We start from the raw sequence: 16,903 nt of genomic DNA, 5'->3' as shown, positions 1-16,903 counted from the left end.
TTTTTTTGTCGCTGTGTAAGAGAAATATATATATAGATTACGTTATAATAAAGAAGCAATTCTTTTACTTTCAATCTCTCAATTTAGAAAGCAATCAAGATAAAATATGCAATAAGGCAGAATAAAATAAGAAAAATAAATATTACAGGAAAATACCTTTAAATTTGGGATAAAGAAATATTTGTTTCATGGAAAATGATAAGACTTTTGTTTAGTTTTGAGCAACTACTGTAATATTCGGCTGAGTCATAAATTCAATTTTTAATGGCTACCCGGAATCAATTGGGTAATCAATAAAATTTTTACCGGGTACTTTAACAGGCTGGCTACAAGATTTAGTTTTTGGCAGTACCCGGATCTGGCAAAAATTTTGGACCCAGCACATATCTAATGTGTGTAAGACCAAAAAGAGCAAAAACTGCCACGAAAACCCTTTTACAATAGCTTGTTATCGGGAAGTTTTTAATATCCATGGCTAACAAGTTTTTTTAATAGATATAAGATTGTTTTTTTTTTCAATCCATTATAAAACAAATAGTGATTAATAGTTCATAATTAAAAATAGTATTGTCTTGTTTTTCACCTCGCGAAAACTAGCTATAAATAAAATGTTTTTATTGCCAATTTTTGTCTTCAAGCTAATTCCCCCTATATTAAACATATAAAATCATGAAAGAAAAAACGTTTTAAGCAATAATGACCAATGTTTATCCTATGTAAAGTTTGTTTCTAAATATTTATTTTGATCGTTTCCACATATTTGGTGCAATTTTCAGCAACTTTTCTCTCATTTCATTCAACTATTGTGTCATATTTCATCATGATTAAAAAAGGAAAAGATTTGTGTATAAAAAAACATAAATATACGGAATAATTTTCATTTATTTACTGTTAGATAACTCGGAAATGCGTTTTATTTTTAAATAAATGTCTTTATTAAAAAAGTAAATAAATAAAAATAATTATGAGGAATTTGGCATTGAATGAACGTGACTAATTGTCTGCGAGGGATAGTGACAATTATTTGAACGTGAATGCATTAAATATGCAAAGTGCAAGTTACAACGCTTTATTTGCTTTTCTAATAAAAATAAAACGGATATAATAAATGTATTTTTAAAAACGTAAATAAAAAGTTCGTTCGTAGAATAGTTTGTTTAAAAACAAAATCAGCTTCTTTGATTTCTAGCCTTGATGAAGTTAATAAATTTTGAATTGTTGACTCGACTAATGTTAGTTTACAAGTGTACTAATAGAAAATGTAAAATGGCTTATCCTCCATGACATTCTTGGTTTTATATGATTAAATATAATTTTTTATCTCTCAAACACAAAAATAACTTAAACTTACATACAAAAAGGCAGATATTCAACTGCTAATGTTTTTGAGACGTAAAAAAACCTGGCTGCATTTAAAAAAACTTTTGCTTCAGTTCACAAGAAGAAAAAAAAAAGAAAAAAAAATAGGAAGATCTTCCGCATAAAACCTAGCCGTTCAAATATATACTTTTGGGAATTAAGTTAAGAGATTATTCATTTTTTTTTCTTATGAAAACGAGAACTTTTTAAACTCCCAGAAGAAATTGGCCTTTTTAAGTTTTTAAGCAACAATTTTCGGGACAACAAACTTGACTTAAAGAGCACTTAACTTAAACAGCACTAAAAAATTTAAAAATGCAGACAATGATATAATTAACTTTCATATTATAACCAAATATTATTTATTTATTACAAATGCCGAGAAGATTGATTTTTTGTTTCTGTGAAAAACATTTAACTACACTAAAGGTAGATTTATTAAAGATAGTATGGGGCCGTTCAAAAAGTACGTACATCCCGAAGGGGGGGGGATTTGTTATTATGTACGGTTTTGTACGATGGGGAGGGGGGAGGTATTATACAAAGTACGTACTTTATAAACATACACCAAATTTAAATTTGACTTTATCCTACACACTCCTTAAGTAAATATTTAATTTTATTTAAAACATAATTATTTTAATTTTTATGAAAAAGGGGGGTAGACTAATAAAATGTACGTACTCTAAGGGCGTACGTAAGACCTTATGTACGGTAATGTACGGAGCGGGGGAGGGGTTTAAAATTTCTCCATTTTTGTGTACGTACTTTTTGAACGACCCCTATGATAATTTCGTTAGACAAGGGGAGAAAGAAATTTCAAAATTCCTATTTGCTGATTTTTAAAATTTTTATAAGAATTTTTCCATTTTTTAAAGGTACTTAAACTATTATTATGAAAAACATAACTTCAACACTTAAGATAATAAGTACTATAGTATCTCACTCAAGTATTTGTTGACTATTTCAAATAGTGTTTCAAATTGCATCGAAATGCTTATCAATACGTAACTAATTACTTGTTCGATCAACACGTTGCCCGCTCGCTTTTAATTTGAGGATCGTGCTCAGAAACACATTTTCTTTTCAATTTGTTTCTGACTGCCATATGAAATTGGTCGTCAGTCGTATGTTTGGAAGTGAAAATTATTACATTTTGTCACAGTTTTTGTATGAAAAGGCTCCACAGCTAAAACCATCATTTGCTCCTCAAATTTCTTTCACTTTCCAAAAAAGAAAAAAAAATCAATTGATATGCTATCTGGAATGTTGCATCTTTTTTTCGATGTGTCACTGCACAAATAACAAATGCTGTTGTTGTTTCTAAAGCCCCTTGCCATTATACTGGTAAGCCTGCTTGGTAAAACCAAGCGAATTTAAGGCAGAGAGTGCATTACTTGTTTTTCCAATGGCACCATCCTTAGCCAAGAATACGACTTCAGCCACTCATACACATCATAGCCCGTTTTAAAGAGCAAGCCCGTTGATACATCCATACATTCATCCAAAAATTGCAATTTTGACCTGAACCAGATATCAAACAATCTTCAATTCAGTACCCCCAGAGGTTTTGATTTGCTATGGTAACTTAGAGAACTTTTTTATCCGACAGATTTAACGTGTTGCAGTCACCATTTACTACACGGAGAGTCTTCGGCTAGCTAGGATCGAACTCACGACCTCTTGTACATGGGCCCAACGCCCTACCAACCTGGCTATCCCGGCCTCCATTTACAACTCAATGCATTAATACATTTCGGACCAATGATATTCCTCTTCTTATTAAGTAAAATATGCATGACATGGGTACCAAACAGTCATAAAAATATTCGTTATCTTTGTTCCAATTTCGATGCTTTTCAAGGATTTTTGAGCTAACTAATTTCCAAGATAGATTTTTTCCGACTTAGACGAATTACGGAGTTCCTGTGCGCTAAGTGAGCACCTTACTCCTTCATCTGTACCAGCAGGCAACTAAGATAATGGAAGTAAGTGTACATTTTTTCCACCGAATCTGATATTGAGCTCTAAGAACTAGTTTTTAATAAGAGGTGGTTTTTAAGAGTTTGACTAAAAGAGATTTAGAGATTAAGAGATTGATTTAGTTTCAGACGGTAAATACTCGAACGTCGGATATAGCCTACATGATCCTGCATATCGACAAAAAATCGAACGACTATAACCGTTATTTGCGGCAAACGTCTTGAGTTATTCAATTTATAACAATAATAAGCAAAGAAGAAAAGAAAAAGATGGGGCTCTTTTGCATTACATTAAAATTTAAAAAATATAAACAAGAAAATCATATCAAAATCATAGCAAACAATAGGCAAAATTTTGAGAAAATTTTTGTTATAATTTGACTTTTAATTATAATAATTTAATTTCAAGCCACATTTATTGAATTATTTATATTTTTATTCATAATTATAAAATAACTGTTGTATAAATATTATACAAATAATAACTATACAGTTATTAGTGAAATATTTATATTATTTTGTAATGTAGGTATAATTTTGCTTCATACAAATATATTTTTGAATTATGGAATTATGTTTAATATACAAAAAAGTGTTTCATTTACTTGTGAAAAAAACTGTTTTAATAAATATTGATTTTTATCTTAAATTTAATTAATTATATTAAGTAAACCGTTATATAACTATTATATAATTAATTATTTATGTTATAATTAAAATTTCAGTATAATTATGTTTTGAATATTGTTTGAGAAACATTGCATCGTGTTTAGTATGCAGAATAATCTACTTACAAAAAATACCTGATTTTTTTTTATAATTAAAAAATAACTTATGTCTGATATAATGACAAATATGTTAATAAAAATTAGTAATTCGCAAAAACATATATAAGTTAAAAATTGTAAAAAAATTTCCTTCTCATTTCGACAAAATTTTTTCTTTAAAAGCTTCGAACAATCAAATGCCATTTTTCACACTTTTCTACGTGTTTAGCAGTTTGAGAGGCATTCTTCTTGCCTACAGCAATTCGCGTGGTTGACAACTATATGATTTAAATGATTTTTTCACTGAACACAACTGAATAAATGATTCGGATTAATTATACTAAAAGGTAAACTTCTTTTTAAATTGGGAAAAAGTTTACATTTTGTAGAACTGTTTGTAAAAAGTCGAATTCATTAGGGGCAAATCTTAAGCAGATACGACCATAAAAATTTTTTTAAGATGTCATAAATTTCTCTTCAAGCGAGGTCAAAAGTTAATCGAAATTAACGACCAGTGATGTAGAGTGCAATTAATATGTTTTATTTGCAGCGCTAAAGACATATTTTTATGAATTACCTTGAAAATCGCAATTTTTGGTATATATTTGAATAGATCCAGCTTTTAACGCGCCATTCTCTAAACTTGCTCGAAGAATTTTGCATCGTTTTTATCAATCACTGATTATGAAGGTAAAATGCTATTTCTTTTACTTTTTTTACGCATGAGATATTTCTTATAGTGTATTCTTTATACTCAATTTAACGTTTCTTTTTGTTTTGATTCAAATTTAATTAAGTTTCATCCGCAATTGTTTTATTGTTGTGTAATTGTAGACTTACGCTTTGGTGTCTGAAAAATGTTAGTGACAGAATGTATTTTTGACACTAAATGCAACGTTATTTTGTACACTAAGTAAATTTGGTGTCTGATGGAGGCTATGAAATTTCGGTTTTTAAGTACCAGACTAAATATTTTGCTCGCCTCTATCATTAAAAGGGGAAACTATTCTCAAAATGCTAACTGATGTGGAATAAGGAACGTTTTGGTAGCCAAAACTATATAAAAAAATATAGAAATTGAATAACTGAAACAAATTTATTGTTAAAAAAAGCAATATATTACTAAAAAAAGTTCATTGATTATGTTCAAAAAGTTTCTTATCCACTTATCAATAAAAGTCATTAACCCTTTACCCTTTAGAACAGCAGATGCCTGTTGCAAATTTTAGTCAGTCAGAGTATTTTTTATTGCATAAGCATATTTTTCTTCTTTGTTCCTTAAGGAATATTCTTTCGTTCGTTCGTTCGTTGTAGTGGAACTGGGCGTCTGAGGCCTTGCGGCCCTTTTCCCATTCATCCTGAAACTAGACTAGGAAACATACATGACAAAAATAAAGTTTGGGGGCAAAAGGGAGTTAAGGAATAATCTTTCTTTGCTTTACTTAAATAATCTTAGCACCTGGGCCACGAAGCAGCCCCTATCCCATTCATCATTAAATTACATACAGTAAGATAAAATACATTGATTTGGCAAACATTGTGGTAACCATAAAAAATCAAGCCGCTTGCTTGAGAAATAATAAATGCGTAAAATAACTTTAAAAAAAAGGAAACAAAAATTTCCTAATATGAAAGGAAAAATTTATCTATTTACTCTATAATTGACTCAGTGTTTCAAATCAATCATTTAGTTTTGTCTTTCTCTTTATTTAACTAAAACTGGGTGCCTGGGCCGCGCAGCGGCCCCTAACCCATTCATCATGAAGTATTTACAAGTTGAATTAAAAAACATTTTGAATTATGCAGCATTTAGGTAGCATTACAGAAGATCAAGCATATTTGCGTGATAAATTAAACATGATTTGATATTTAATATAAGTCATGATTTATGCAATAATCAGAAGTTTTCGTGAATATAAAAAGCACAATTGATATTTAAGCATTGATTGGTATTAAATTTGATGCAATCATAGGTTGTGAGGTGGAGGCGCCGGGTACATTTGGTTTTGAAATAGCATTTATGACAATCATCCAAGGCAGTAGAATATTAATTGTGGTAACGATATGCTTTTTAAAATAATTTTTTATTTAGAGTAGGGACTTTTCAACTTCTAAATAATTCTAAATACTTAAATTACCATAAGAAAAGAGTACTGAATCTCATTTAAGCAAGTCTATAAATGGGGGTTAAATCCATCTTTCTTTATAAGAACAAGAGTTATACAGGATTCCGATGATTCTTAAAAATATTTAATAATGGAAACGAAATGAGATAAACCTGGACCACTTGGTTTAATTATATGTGTACAATTACTTCTTTCATTTAAATGTTTTTCATGTATAGATCCCATTTTACAATATGGCAATAATGGTTTTGGGAAAAATATTTTCCTGTGGTTAGGAACTAACTCAGAAAATTTTAAAACAAATCACATTTTTATAAGCTTTTCATCAGAACCTAAAATAATGAGTCTCTTTTCTGTTCAATATTTTATATAGTTGTTTAAATTGTTTCAATGTAGTGATGGACAAATAGCTTTCAGTTCCTTTTTATTGAGTTATAAAGGTGGATAGCAAATATTACATTTACTATCACAAGGAAAATTACTTCCTGATACTACGGAAATTCCGTAGTAAATCGAGGATATTAGTTAATACTGCTTAACCCATTTTTGCCCTCTCGGCTATAATGAGTACCCAGCTGTAGGGAACTAGGTTGCTTCATTAGGTGGGCTTAAATGTTATAAAATTCTGGTTCTTTAACCGTATTAGGTGAAAGCAGTTAATGAATGGTTTTTCTCACAATTAACAGTTTGAATACCATCTTATTAACGGTTATTTAACTGTTTTGATTGAAAATGATAACATAAAAGTAAAGCAAATTGTTATTTAACCATTTTTTTCGAGAAATTTCTAACAGTGTGTATTAATATATTAATCTGAATATGAATATCATGCTTTATCTAAGATAAATTTCAAAAATAAAATATGAGGAACAAGGAATAAGATATTACCTTTTATCTTTTTTAAAAATATACATGGGGGCGCTTGTGTGTAAACATTGTGTTATATAGGTTAATGTCCTTAGCATTGATCTTAACAAAAATATTTTATTTACTGTGTATTTTTACAGGTTTTAATTGTTTTTGCTGCTTTCCTGGTCACTGTCTATGCACAAGGGGTAATTATAAAAACTTTATTACTTAATATTTCGTAATGAGGATGACAACATATTTGGCAACCCTCCTCACCCGACTCCTCACATTTAATCATTTACCTGCCGGTGTTGTCTTGCTTTTGGATCCGGGCTTTTACCTGCCGGACTCTCATTTTGCAGTAATAGTCAAAGTGCCGTCATGAAAAAAGTGGTACCAGCGCTGTGCTTAAATTAAATGAGAATTTTTTTAATTAGCTCCTCATTTGACTAGAGACGAAGCAACTGGTTGCTTTTAGAGCATAATATAAATCACAAAATATACAATTTTATATTATTTATATATTCTGGTTGATAAGAATATTCACCATCTCAAATTGTAAGTGCTATGAATGAAATATGTCAGTGACGCTTCTTTAACATTTTTAAAAAGAAACGTGTTCCAAAAATGGAACATTGGCATTTAAAGGGATATGGAATCTTAAAATAAGTAATTCCTGCTAGCATTAACGTGAGTTAACTACCATCATTAAAATTTTCTAAAACCCGTATATAATTTATTCTGTGAAACAATGAATACAAAACTATGCGGTTTTTTAACCATTTGCAAATAGAATGGTTTCAAAACCGTTTAACTGGACATTGAAGATTGGCCTTTCGTTAAATAATGGGCATTGGAGAGTGCAGGGAACAGAAAATTCTTCATGTGTTGAAGGAAATATTGTGGCGTCAACGCTGGGTCTTGAACCCCCATTCTGTAAAAGTAAGTTAATGCTTCATGGATAGATAACTGATTCATTTCCCAGGCCTGCCAACTACTACGCTTTTTGCAAAATATTTCACAGAACGGTAGACATTTAAAAACCAATGCTTAAAGAATTTTTTGTAATTTTACCAACATTTTAAAAGTCTCATCACGAGAGAGCTGAAACAAAGTGGCATTGCACATGAATATTTAAGTTATTTATATATTTTTAAGTTATTTATAGTTTTTTATATGTAGTAATGTAACGTTTTCTACAGAAAACGTAGATAGTTGGAAGCCCTGAATTTCAACAAATATTTACGAAATGGTACAGAAACAAACGATACATTTTTAAAAATTACTATTACTATTTAAAAGACACTTAACGGGCTAAGCATAACGAAGTGTCATTTTATATATTTGTGTGAATGTCATAATGAACAAAATAATTTTAAATCAGGTATTTACTAAGTAAACCCAATAATCAATTATTAAACACAAGACATTTTCTAACAATAGTTGTTAACCAATATGTTTACCCACAAAAAGTTCAGTGAATTGGCATTATCGAGTCTTTGAGTAACTAAATCCATTCACTACGAACATTGCATTTTCCAAAAAATAGTATTGATGTTTAATGTAAAAAAGTACCTTTCTTTATCAAAAGTGGTTATAGTTAGCTCTGATAATAATTTTAAATATGACTATCACTATAATTTAAAAATAGGAGAAATTCATAATTTCATATCAATGTATTATTATACTTTAATTACTAGCGTATTCAAAGGTTCGCGATTTTTGTTCCCTCGAAATGAATTTTAAAAAAGTAAGTTAATAGCATTTATTTATTGAAAAAACATACCCAAGGGAGTGCGAATTTTCGCGGTTAACCCCTCACTCATAGAGTTTTTGAAAAAAACAGGCCAAAAAAAACTTTTTTTTTATGTAAAAAAACACACTTTAGAACATTGTCTTTTCTTTTGGTGGACAATTTTGATATACTTTTTTATATATTTTGATTGTACCACGGAAAATGGCTGTATTCTGAGATGCCAACTGCTCAGGACACGCCAAAATAATTTTAAAAAACGGTAAATAACTACAAAGTAAATTTTTCAAATATTTGACTATTTTTGCTTACTTTATGAAAAGTATAGCCTGACATAAGTAATAGTCTGGTCTGTTCAGTAGAACTGGGCATCTGAGGCCATGTAATGGCCCTTTTCTCGTTCATCATGAAATACTGGAAACTTGCACAGAAACTGGTTACAGAAAAGTTATAAGACTTGCTTTCTTTATTTAAATAAACTGGGCACCTGTTCCGGGAAGCAGCCCCTATCCCATTCATCATTAAATTACATACAGTAAGGTAAAATACATTGATTTGGCAAACATTGTGGTAGCCATAAAAAATCAAGCCGTTTGCTTGAGAAATAATAAAACAATGAAAAAATTCAATATGACAAATTGACGTCTTTACATAACATTAGAAATATTGATTATAGACTTAAACTTAAAATAAAGATAAAACATGATTTAATATGTACAATAATTGATTTGTGAAAAATAAAAGACATAATTTATGAAAAAGTCATAAGACTAAAAAGTGGCGAATTATATAAGCCTAAGAATTAAAAAATTCGTAGGCGTTCGTTCGTTCGTTGTAGTGGAACTGAGCGTCTGAGGCCTTACGGCCCTTTTCCCATTCATCCTGAAGTTAAACTAAGAAACATACATGACAAAATTAAAGTTTGGGGAGTTCTTGGGTTGGGGAGTTCTTGAGAAAAGAAAAATGGCACTTTGCCATTATTAGGCAATAACAAAATTACAAGTAATAAAATAATACTTCGTAGGCTTATATAAGCTGAATTATATAAGCCAACGAATTATTTAGAAATAGTGGTGGATAAAAATCTACTAAATTGAATTTATTAAACCAAGAATCATAATTGATAAACTACCACTTTAAAATATATATTTGCTGTCCGGAGCAAGTTGGCATCTCTGTATATTTTATTCTTGAATAAAAAAAGTGGTGTAGCTTACAATCCTATGTAAATGATTAATATCAATAAAACGATTTTTTTTCTTAGCTTTCACATTGTTATTTTCAATTTCCTATTCGCGATCGCAACGCTCGAGTACGCCGTCTAGCGGGAGCCTGTAAATATCGGACATTAATTTATCACGTTTTCATTTAGTTCCATCAAAGTCATTGACTGAATCAGACGCCATTTTTTAGCAGCAAATAAGAAACAAAATTTCCCTAAGGAAAAGGCCGAAGAACTTGAAAAAAATCTCCTGAATATTAGTAAATCTTTCAGGAACAGAACACGCCAAACATTTGAAGAAAAATTCCTCAATAATATTTAATTTCTATTATCAACAAACTTGCAACTGATGACTTCCGATTTCGGATACTGTTACAGATGTGTGTATTAAGGTAAAATGCATTTCTTCTGTCTTCAATTCATTACGAATTAAAGTGAAGTCAACATTGCTTTCGGTCATTCCAGTGAATAAATATGAATTCAGAACATACAGAATTGTAATAGTTATAGCATATTCTTCTTCGTTATAGAATAGTACATATTTCTGTATCCATATAATTCGGAAAACAACAATAAAAAATTATCCAAGTTACTTGAAATAGTGCCATTTGTGCTGATTCTTAATTAATTTAAATCGTTTTCTTGGTAAGTTTTTTTTAATTTTGTAAGAATAAGTTCAACTAGAATTCAGCTATTCTGTTTTTAGCTACATATTCAAATTCATATCAATTATAAAATTTTTCTGTGTAGTATGTTATCTAAAAGTAATGAAGGTATAAACTATGTATCTATTATTTGAGAATAAAGTTTTCAAACAAGGAACTTATCGTTTTGGAATTCTCCGGGAATCATAAATCAGGTAAGTGCAATGATTTTTACAATAAAAAATTTGCTTGTAAATATTTTTTTTTCATTTGATGATGGTTCTCTACAGAATGGTTTTTTACGTCTGATTAAGAACTATAAGAATAATAAAAAAAGAAACAATATGAAAGTTTTTATTTCAATGTTAATAATTCTTAAAATCGTTTTTTTTATCCTAAGAATTCTTTATTTTCCGTTTTTTAGTTTATAATTTTTTGATAAAAATTGTTCTCAAAATACTTTTGAAGAATTAAATGGTATAACATTATGTGTTTATGTATACTTCTTGTATATTCCAATGTTTGAAATAATATGATTCAGAAAAGTATGGAATAAAAATTCGGTACTTACGACGTATTAACGCCACCGCCGTTACAGATTTGGCGGTTTTTAAGTGCCGCCAATTTTTTCTTAAAATTTTTGCGACAGTTCATAAAATAAAACACTTTATTTAAAATCAAAATAGTTAGTTGGATTTCGGAGGAAAATGAGCCGATATAGAGTTTAGTATAGATTCAAAACAATCATATCGCCATATGAACTCTGATGAATAAGATTCCAAATGAAATAACATTTCCAAAACGTACGTTTGCCAAGATAAAGTTTTATGTTGTGGGAATTGGTGCATTTTCGTTTTTTCGGTAAAATATTTCCCTCCTGAAAAAATAAAATTGCATCTTGTTTTGTTTTTGGCAAATCCCAAAGACGAATATTCGTAGCACTAAAAATGGCGACAAAAAAGAATTGTTTTTTTTTGTTTTTTTTGTTTTTGTTTCGTCAGCATTCTTTATTTTACGTTTCTTAGTTTCTAAATAATGATTTTTATTGAAACTTGAAATTTTTTGATAAAAATTGTTGTCAAAAAACGTTGTTTACAAAATTAAATTTCATAAAATTATGAGGCTTATGTATACTTTTTGTTCATTTTAATTTTTGAACTAATATGATTCTTAAAACTATAGAATGTAAAGTTTAAATGGGCCTTTCATGTTATATCATTAAATTTAGTAATACTATTTCTCGGGCATTAGGTTTTAACTCTTATAAGAATATACATATTTTTTTCTGTTAATGTACAAATATTTTTCCGATGTGTTTTGGATATTCCTTCTCTAATAAAAAGAGATACCATTTTGTTTTCGGTTGTACAAGAAAGAAGATCAAGCATTTTTCTTTTTTAAATTTAATAAGCCACACTAAAGAAGGAACGTTGCAATGCTACACGCTACATTAACGACGTCTCCAAAGTAACTGAATGACGGTTCATATGGAAATCGCAGGTAAGCGTCTCATACAACAACGCCCCCTATAGTTCGTTGCGATCGCGAATTATATTCGAGTGTGAAAAATTATAGCAAAATAAAATACAAAAGCGCTTTAATTATCTCGAGTGTGCACAGTTTGGCCTGTTTAGCGCGCTCGAATCAACTCGAAAGCACAAGTTAAGGGGTTAAAGGATTAACTTTCTTAGACTTAAACACATTTAACATTATAAACATTTGGTCAATGCCCAATACGACACTTGAAAATTAAAGACTAACGTTTTTCGAGTCCACTTCCCCTTAAAGTTTTATAAAATCTAGTATCATCCTGCGCTTTGCATTTCTATATTTTTTTGCCAGTTATGGATACATCAGATTACGTACGATATCCCAAATTTCACTACTACTTTAACCCGTTTTATCCCAATTTGTTACATTGAAAGGGTGCAAAAAGTGGCTTTATGAAAAAAGTGGTATGATATGTAATTCAACTAAATTGCCAATATAAACTATTTGTTACCATTTCAGTACGAAATGTCCCAGCACCTTATAGTTATACATCTAGTGATAGAATCACTAATAAATTATGGTGGAAAGGAAACTTTTAATTCTCCTAGATAAAAGACAAAATTAAAACAATAGTCCTACCACTATATATATGTTTTGAAAAAAGAAACTGTCCTATAAATAAGATGCTGGATGCTAACAGGTTAAGTTGTCCTTATTGATTGTTACAACATAAGCCGACGCATGTCAGCTTATTTTTTTGTATTGGTTTTCATGGTTGAAAAGATAGAATCACTGTCATAACATTAAAATTATATTACGTTTAAATTTATGTAAATAGTGGTATTTGATTCTTTTCTAAATTTGGCTTTCACGTTAAATACAAACACAAAATCTTCCGGAAAGTCCTAAAGAGTTACATGACCATACTGCTACCTAAACTTCAACTGAATTTATTCAGTGGGGAACTTTAACCATTTGCGACCTTCTCCTAACCTTCAATAAGTAAATTTTAATAATAATAATAAATAAGAATTTAATAATCAATATGTATCGTTTCTCACATGAAGCTGGGATAGTTCTCAGTGAAATGAACTTATTCAGTTTTAAAATGAATTATTTATAGAGAAAGAAGTAAAGAAAATTATTTTTGTGCCATTAACTCCCTCCAGTTGTTTCTAAAATTCCATCTATATCACTCATTCTCATATGTGGTGGTTATCTTAGCATCAGCCCGCTAGGGGAATTCATCTGAGTGGGAATAAATAATAAATCGCCGAAGAGCAACTGAATGGTGAAAGTTTCCAGCTATTTCAACTACAGCAGTATTGGTAGCTGTCTATTTATTTAACTGAAGTAACGGTATAAACGAAATTAATGACAGATACTTAGTTTTATCTGAGATGGCTAGATTTAGTTGAGACTGATTTCCTTACTCTAAAGGAGAAAAACTGGCGAACAAGTGTCAAAAGTAGAGAGAAGTGGATTCGAATTCAAAGGAAGGCACTGGCCCACCCTGGGCTGTCTAGCCAAATATGATGATGATGATGACTTAGTTTTATAAATACTGCTACCAATTATTCTTTTAATATAAAAATAAAGTTAATTATTAGATTGTTTTTATCGACTACTTTTAAATGTTATTAGAATAACTAATAAAATAACTGATACTAAGTGAATTCATTCAATATGTATTCATTTTAAATTCTGACTATGTTAGCAGCGATGCAAATTTGCTCAAGAATGCTGATAAATATTTTTGAGTGGTAGTCTTTTCATGTATGATTCTTGGTTTAGTAGATTCGATTTACAGGATTTTTTACTCACCACTTCCCTTAAATAAAATCAAAGGCTTATATTAAAACCATCTTGTTTCAGAACAACCGTGTTGAGCCATTATTAAAGCTGGCAAAATTGACCGAAAATATACAGTTTCTAGTTTGCAGATCTTTACCATTTTTCATAATATTTCGCCAAATCCGGTGTAGTTGGCATCTCTAGGTTTAAGGTTTCAGTACTAATTGCAAATTATTATAGATTCAGATACCAACCCAACCCTAACGCGTATAAAGCACAAAACTTAGATGTATTATTTATTTTATGTGCACATATGTTGAAAAATTGTAAGTCTTATTAACATTATATGTCAAACCGAAAACAGTGTGCAGAAATGCCAATTTACTCCGTTTTGACATTTTCCAGCGGTATCGAATTTTAAAATGCTATGACTTTAGTAAATTTTATTTTAAATTATTTTTCCACCCCTACCCATAAAAAGTTCGAAGCTTCATACAGAATACGACTTAGGTACAGTAGCTCGTCACTCAGATGAATTAGAGCCCCTCGCGGGGCTGAGACTAAGATAACTACAGCATATGAGTATAGTATCTCGTGGATAGACTATGATGAGTTGGCGAAATTATCCATTGTTCTACAAGTTTTACTTTTTAATTCGTTACCAGATTATAAAAACTTTCGCACAAGGCGGAGCAGTTGGCATCCCGGGGTATGTTGGGAATAATTTTTAAAACGTAAATTTGTTCAGATAAATCTATTAGCCTTTTCAGATTTTGTATCTCTGGTGGGAAAATTGTGCTTAAAATGGTAACTAAATTTTGGTAACTGTACATACTTTAAAGAGGGGGTTACGAGCCTCATGCGAATCTTGCGATTTGAAGGAATTTGGTACTCAGTTAACCGGTTCCCAATTACTACGCTTTTTGCAAAGTTATGGTGATGGGCAATTAGAAACAAATCTTTCATAAATTTTGGTAATTTTTCTATTATTTTAAAAGCTTCCTGAAAGAAAGGGGAAAGGAAGTGGCTTTTTCATAAACTTTTGAATCATTTACAGGTAGTGGTGGGAAAAAAATTAACTCTAATTCAAATTTCCAAAACAGAAAAATCATGCATTAAAACATAAACTTAGCTACCACAGTAAAAAAATTTCCAAAAAAGAAAAAAGGTTGGCAACCCTGCACTAATATCTACCAGCACTTGACGTTTTTGAGGAACTATACGTTTATTGATAATGAAGCAAGGCTTGTATTTATAATTGAAAGCAGGAAATTTAAATTTTTTTTCCTGCACGTAATCATTCTTCAAATGATCAGCTGACATTTTACATTCATGTTTAAACAAATCAGATATAATGGTGGTTAATATAATTTTCGATAAAATGTATTAAATTAAGAATAAAATGAATTTTGCTATAACTTTATATGTAAAAAAACCTTCTCTGGAATCTGGAAAAAGTACATTTTTGCTAAAAACCTTATGGATTAGATTACATTGGTGGAAACTTCAAAATTCATTATGCAAAACTAAAGACGAAAGTTAACATTATGTTATTTTAAAAGCGTTTAGAAAATATAATAATCGAGTTTTTAAATTTTCCAGATCGTGAATAACCTCAAAATGTCAGACAAATGTATACCCCGGATCTCAATCATTACTATCTCACTTAATTCAGAGTTTAATTCTTTCAGCCTATCCAGTATGCTCCCATACCATATTCATTCAATTATTTAGCACAAGGTGATGAAGGATCAAGTGGCCACCAAGAATCTGGAGATGGTGCAGGAAATGTTCAAGGATCGTACACTGTGACAGATTTAGATGGAAGGAGCCGAGTGGTTGAATACGTAGCAGATGCTGGTGGTTTCCGTGCAGTAGTAAAAACAAATGAACCTGGAACCGATAACAGCGCCCCAGCTAATGTAATCGTAGAATCAAGTTCACCAGACGCCAAAGGACCTATCATAAGATACAGTAATGAAGCAGCTCCAACTCCAGTAAGACCTGCTGTCCGACGACAACCTCAGGGTGTCCGCTATGTACTTGTTCCAGCCAATTCTCCAATGAGTCCGTGGGTCGGAGGATATTAATGTCTTGTAAAAAGAAGTTATATAAATTGATTTGGTGTAAATTGTTTATTCCTTTTTGTTATGTTATGTTTAGTGTAAAATAAATTGAAATTCAATCATGTTCTTATTGCGTTATTACTTTTTTTTCCTAGCTGTTGCGGAAGGTGAACTGAGTTAAAAGTCAAAACACTTGAAGGTCTTGAACGGAAACATGGAACTCATAACTAAATTTTGAAAGAAAAAAATAATAATAATCTAAATCTATATATTGATTATATTTTCAAACCTATTTTTATACTGATATTAGAAATATTTTTATATCTGAAAACGAAATTATTATTATTAGCATTGAATTGCCCATCTATACGGGTTACTTTAAGATTTAATTATATTGCCTTACAATTTTAAAACCAACTAAGAAGTTTATTCAAAAAAAAGGGAAAGAAAATCTAGTACCAAAAATAAAGAAAGACAATTTCATTTCAGCTGACTTACATCTATAGATAAAAATAGCTCGGTTAAAAATGCATAAAAAATTAATTTAAACATAACTTTCATTTATTACTTGACCTTAATCATACATTTCATATGTATTTATGTTTAATAAAAGAAATTATTTAAATAATTATGATAAGAAGGATGCTCTTGTATCAGACAAACAGATATAGAATTGTTTCGATACTTTTATACTTAAATGTATAACTTATGCATATTAGTATGCATATTGAATATGCATTTCTTATTGTAAAAATAATATATTGCATTTATTGCGATTCAGGGATAGTACTTTAATTGAAATAAACTGAAGTCAGAATTTAAGCTTTAACTTCTTACTTACAACAGCTCA

The 16,903-nt window shown here is 30.0% G+C and overlaps 1 protein-coding gene across 1 annotated transcript; it reads left to right on the top strand.

Annotated features, from left to right (window-relative positions):
* The first annotated feature begins 4,686 nt into the window (after window positions 1-4,686).
* LOC107436551 (cuticle protein 10.9) lies at window positions 4,687-16,179 on the top strand. Its single transcript, XM_016048313.3, has 3 exons — window positions 4,687-4,798; window positions 7,242-7,289; window positions 15,679-16,179. Exons 1-3 carry the CDS (start codon window positions 4,793-4,795, stop codon window positions 16,075-16,077), a joined length of 453 nt encoding a protein of 150 aa, XP_015903799.2. The 5' UTR covers window positions 4,687-4,792; the 3' UTR covers window positions 16,078-16,179.
* Window positions 16,180-16,903: the final 724 nt, after the last annotated feature.

The sequence above is a fragment of the Parasteatoda tepidariorum genome, chromosome 8, assembly GCF_982258835.1.
Source record: "Parasteatoda tepidariorum strain Cologne lab strain chromosome 8, Ptep-v5.0, whole genome shotgun sequence".
In the NCBI taxonomy this organism is placed as follows: Eukaryota; Metazoa; Arthropoda; class Arachnida; order Araneae; family Theridiidae; genus Parasteatoda; species Parasteatoda tepidariorum.
The sequence above is the reverse complement of the archived record's forward strand: the minus strand, read 5'-3'. Positions and strand labels throughout refer to the sequence as shown.

Bases quoted from the DNA above. Each gene is read 5' to 3' on its own strand.
- LOC107436551 (XM_016048313.3), top strand. The intron at 7,290-15,678 runs GTAATTATAAAA...TAATTCTTTCAG, and splicing joins TCACTGTCTATGCACAAGGG to CCTATCCAGTATGCTCCCAT.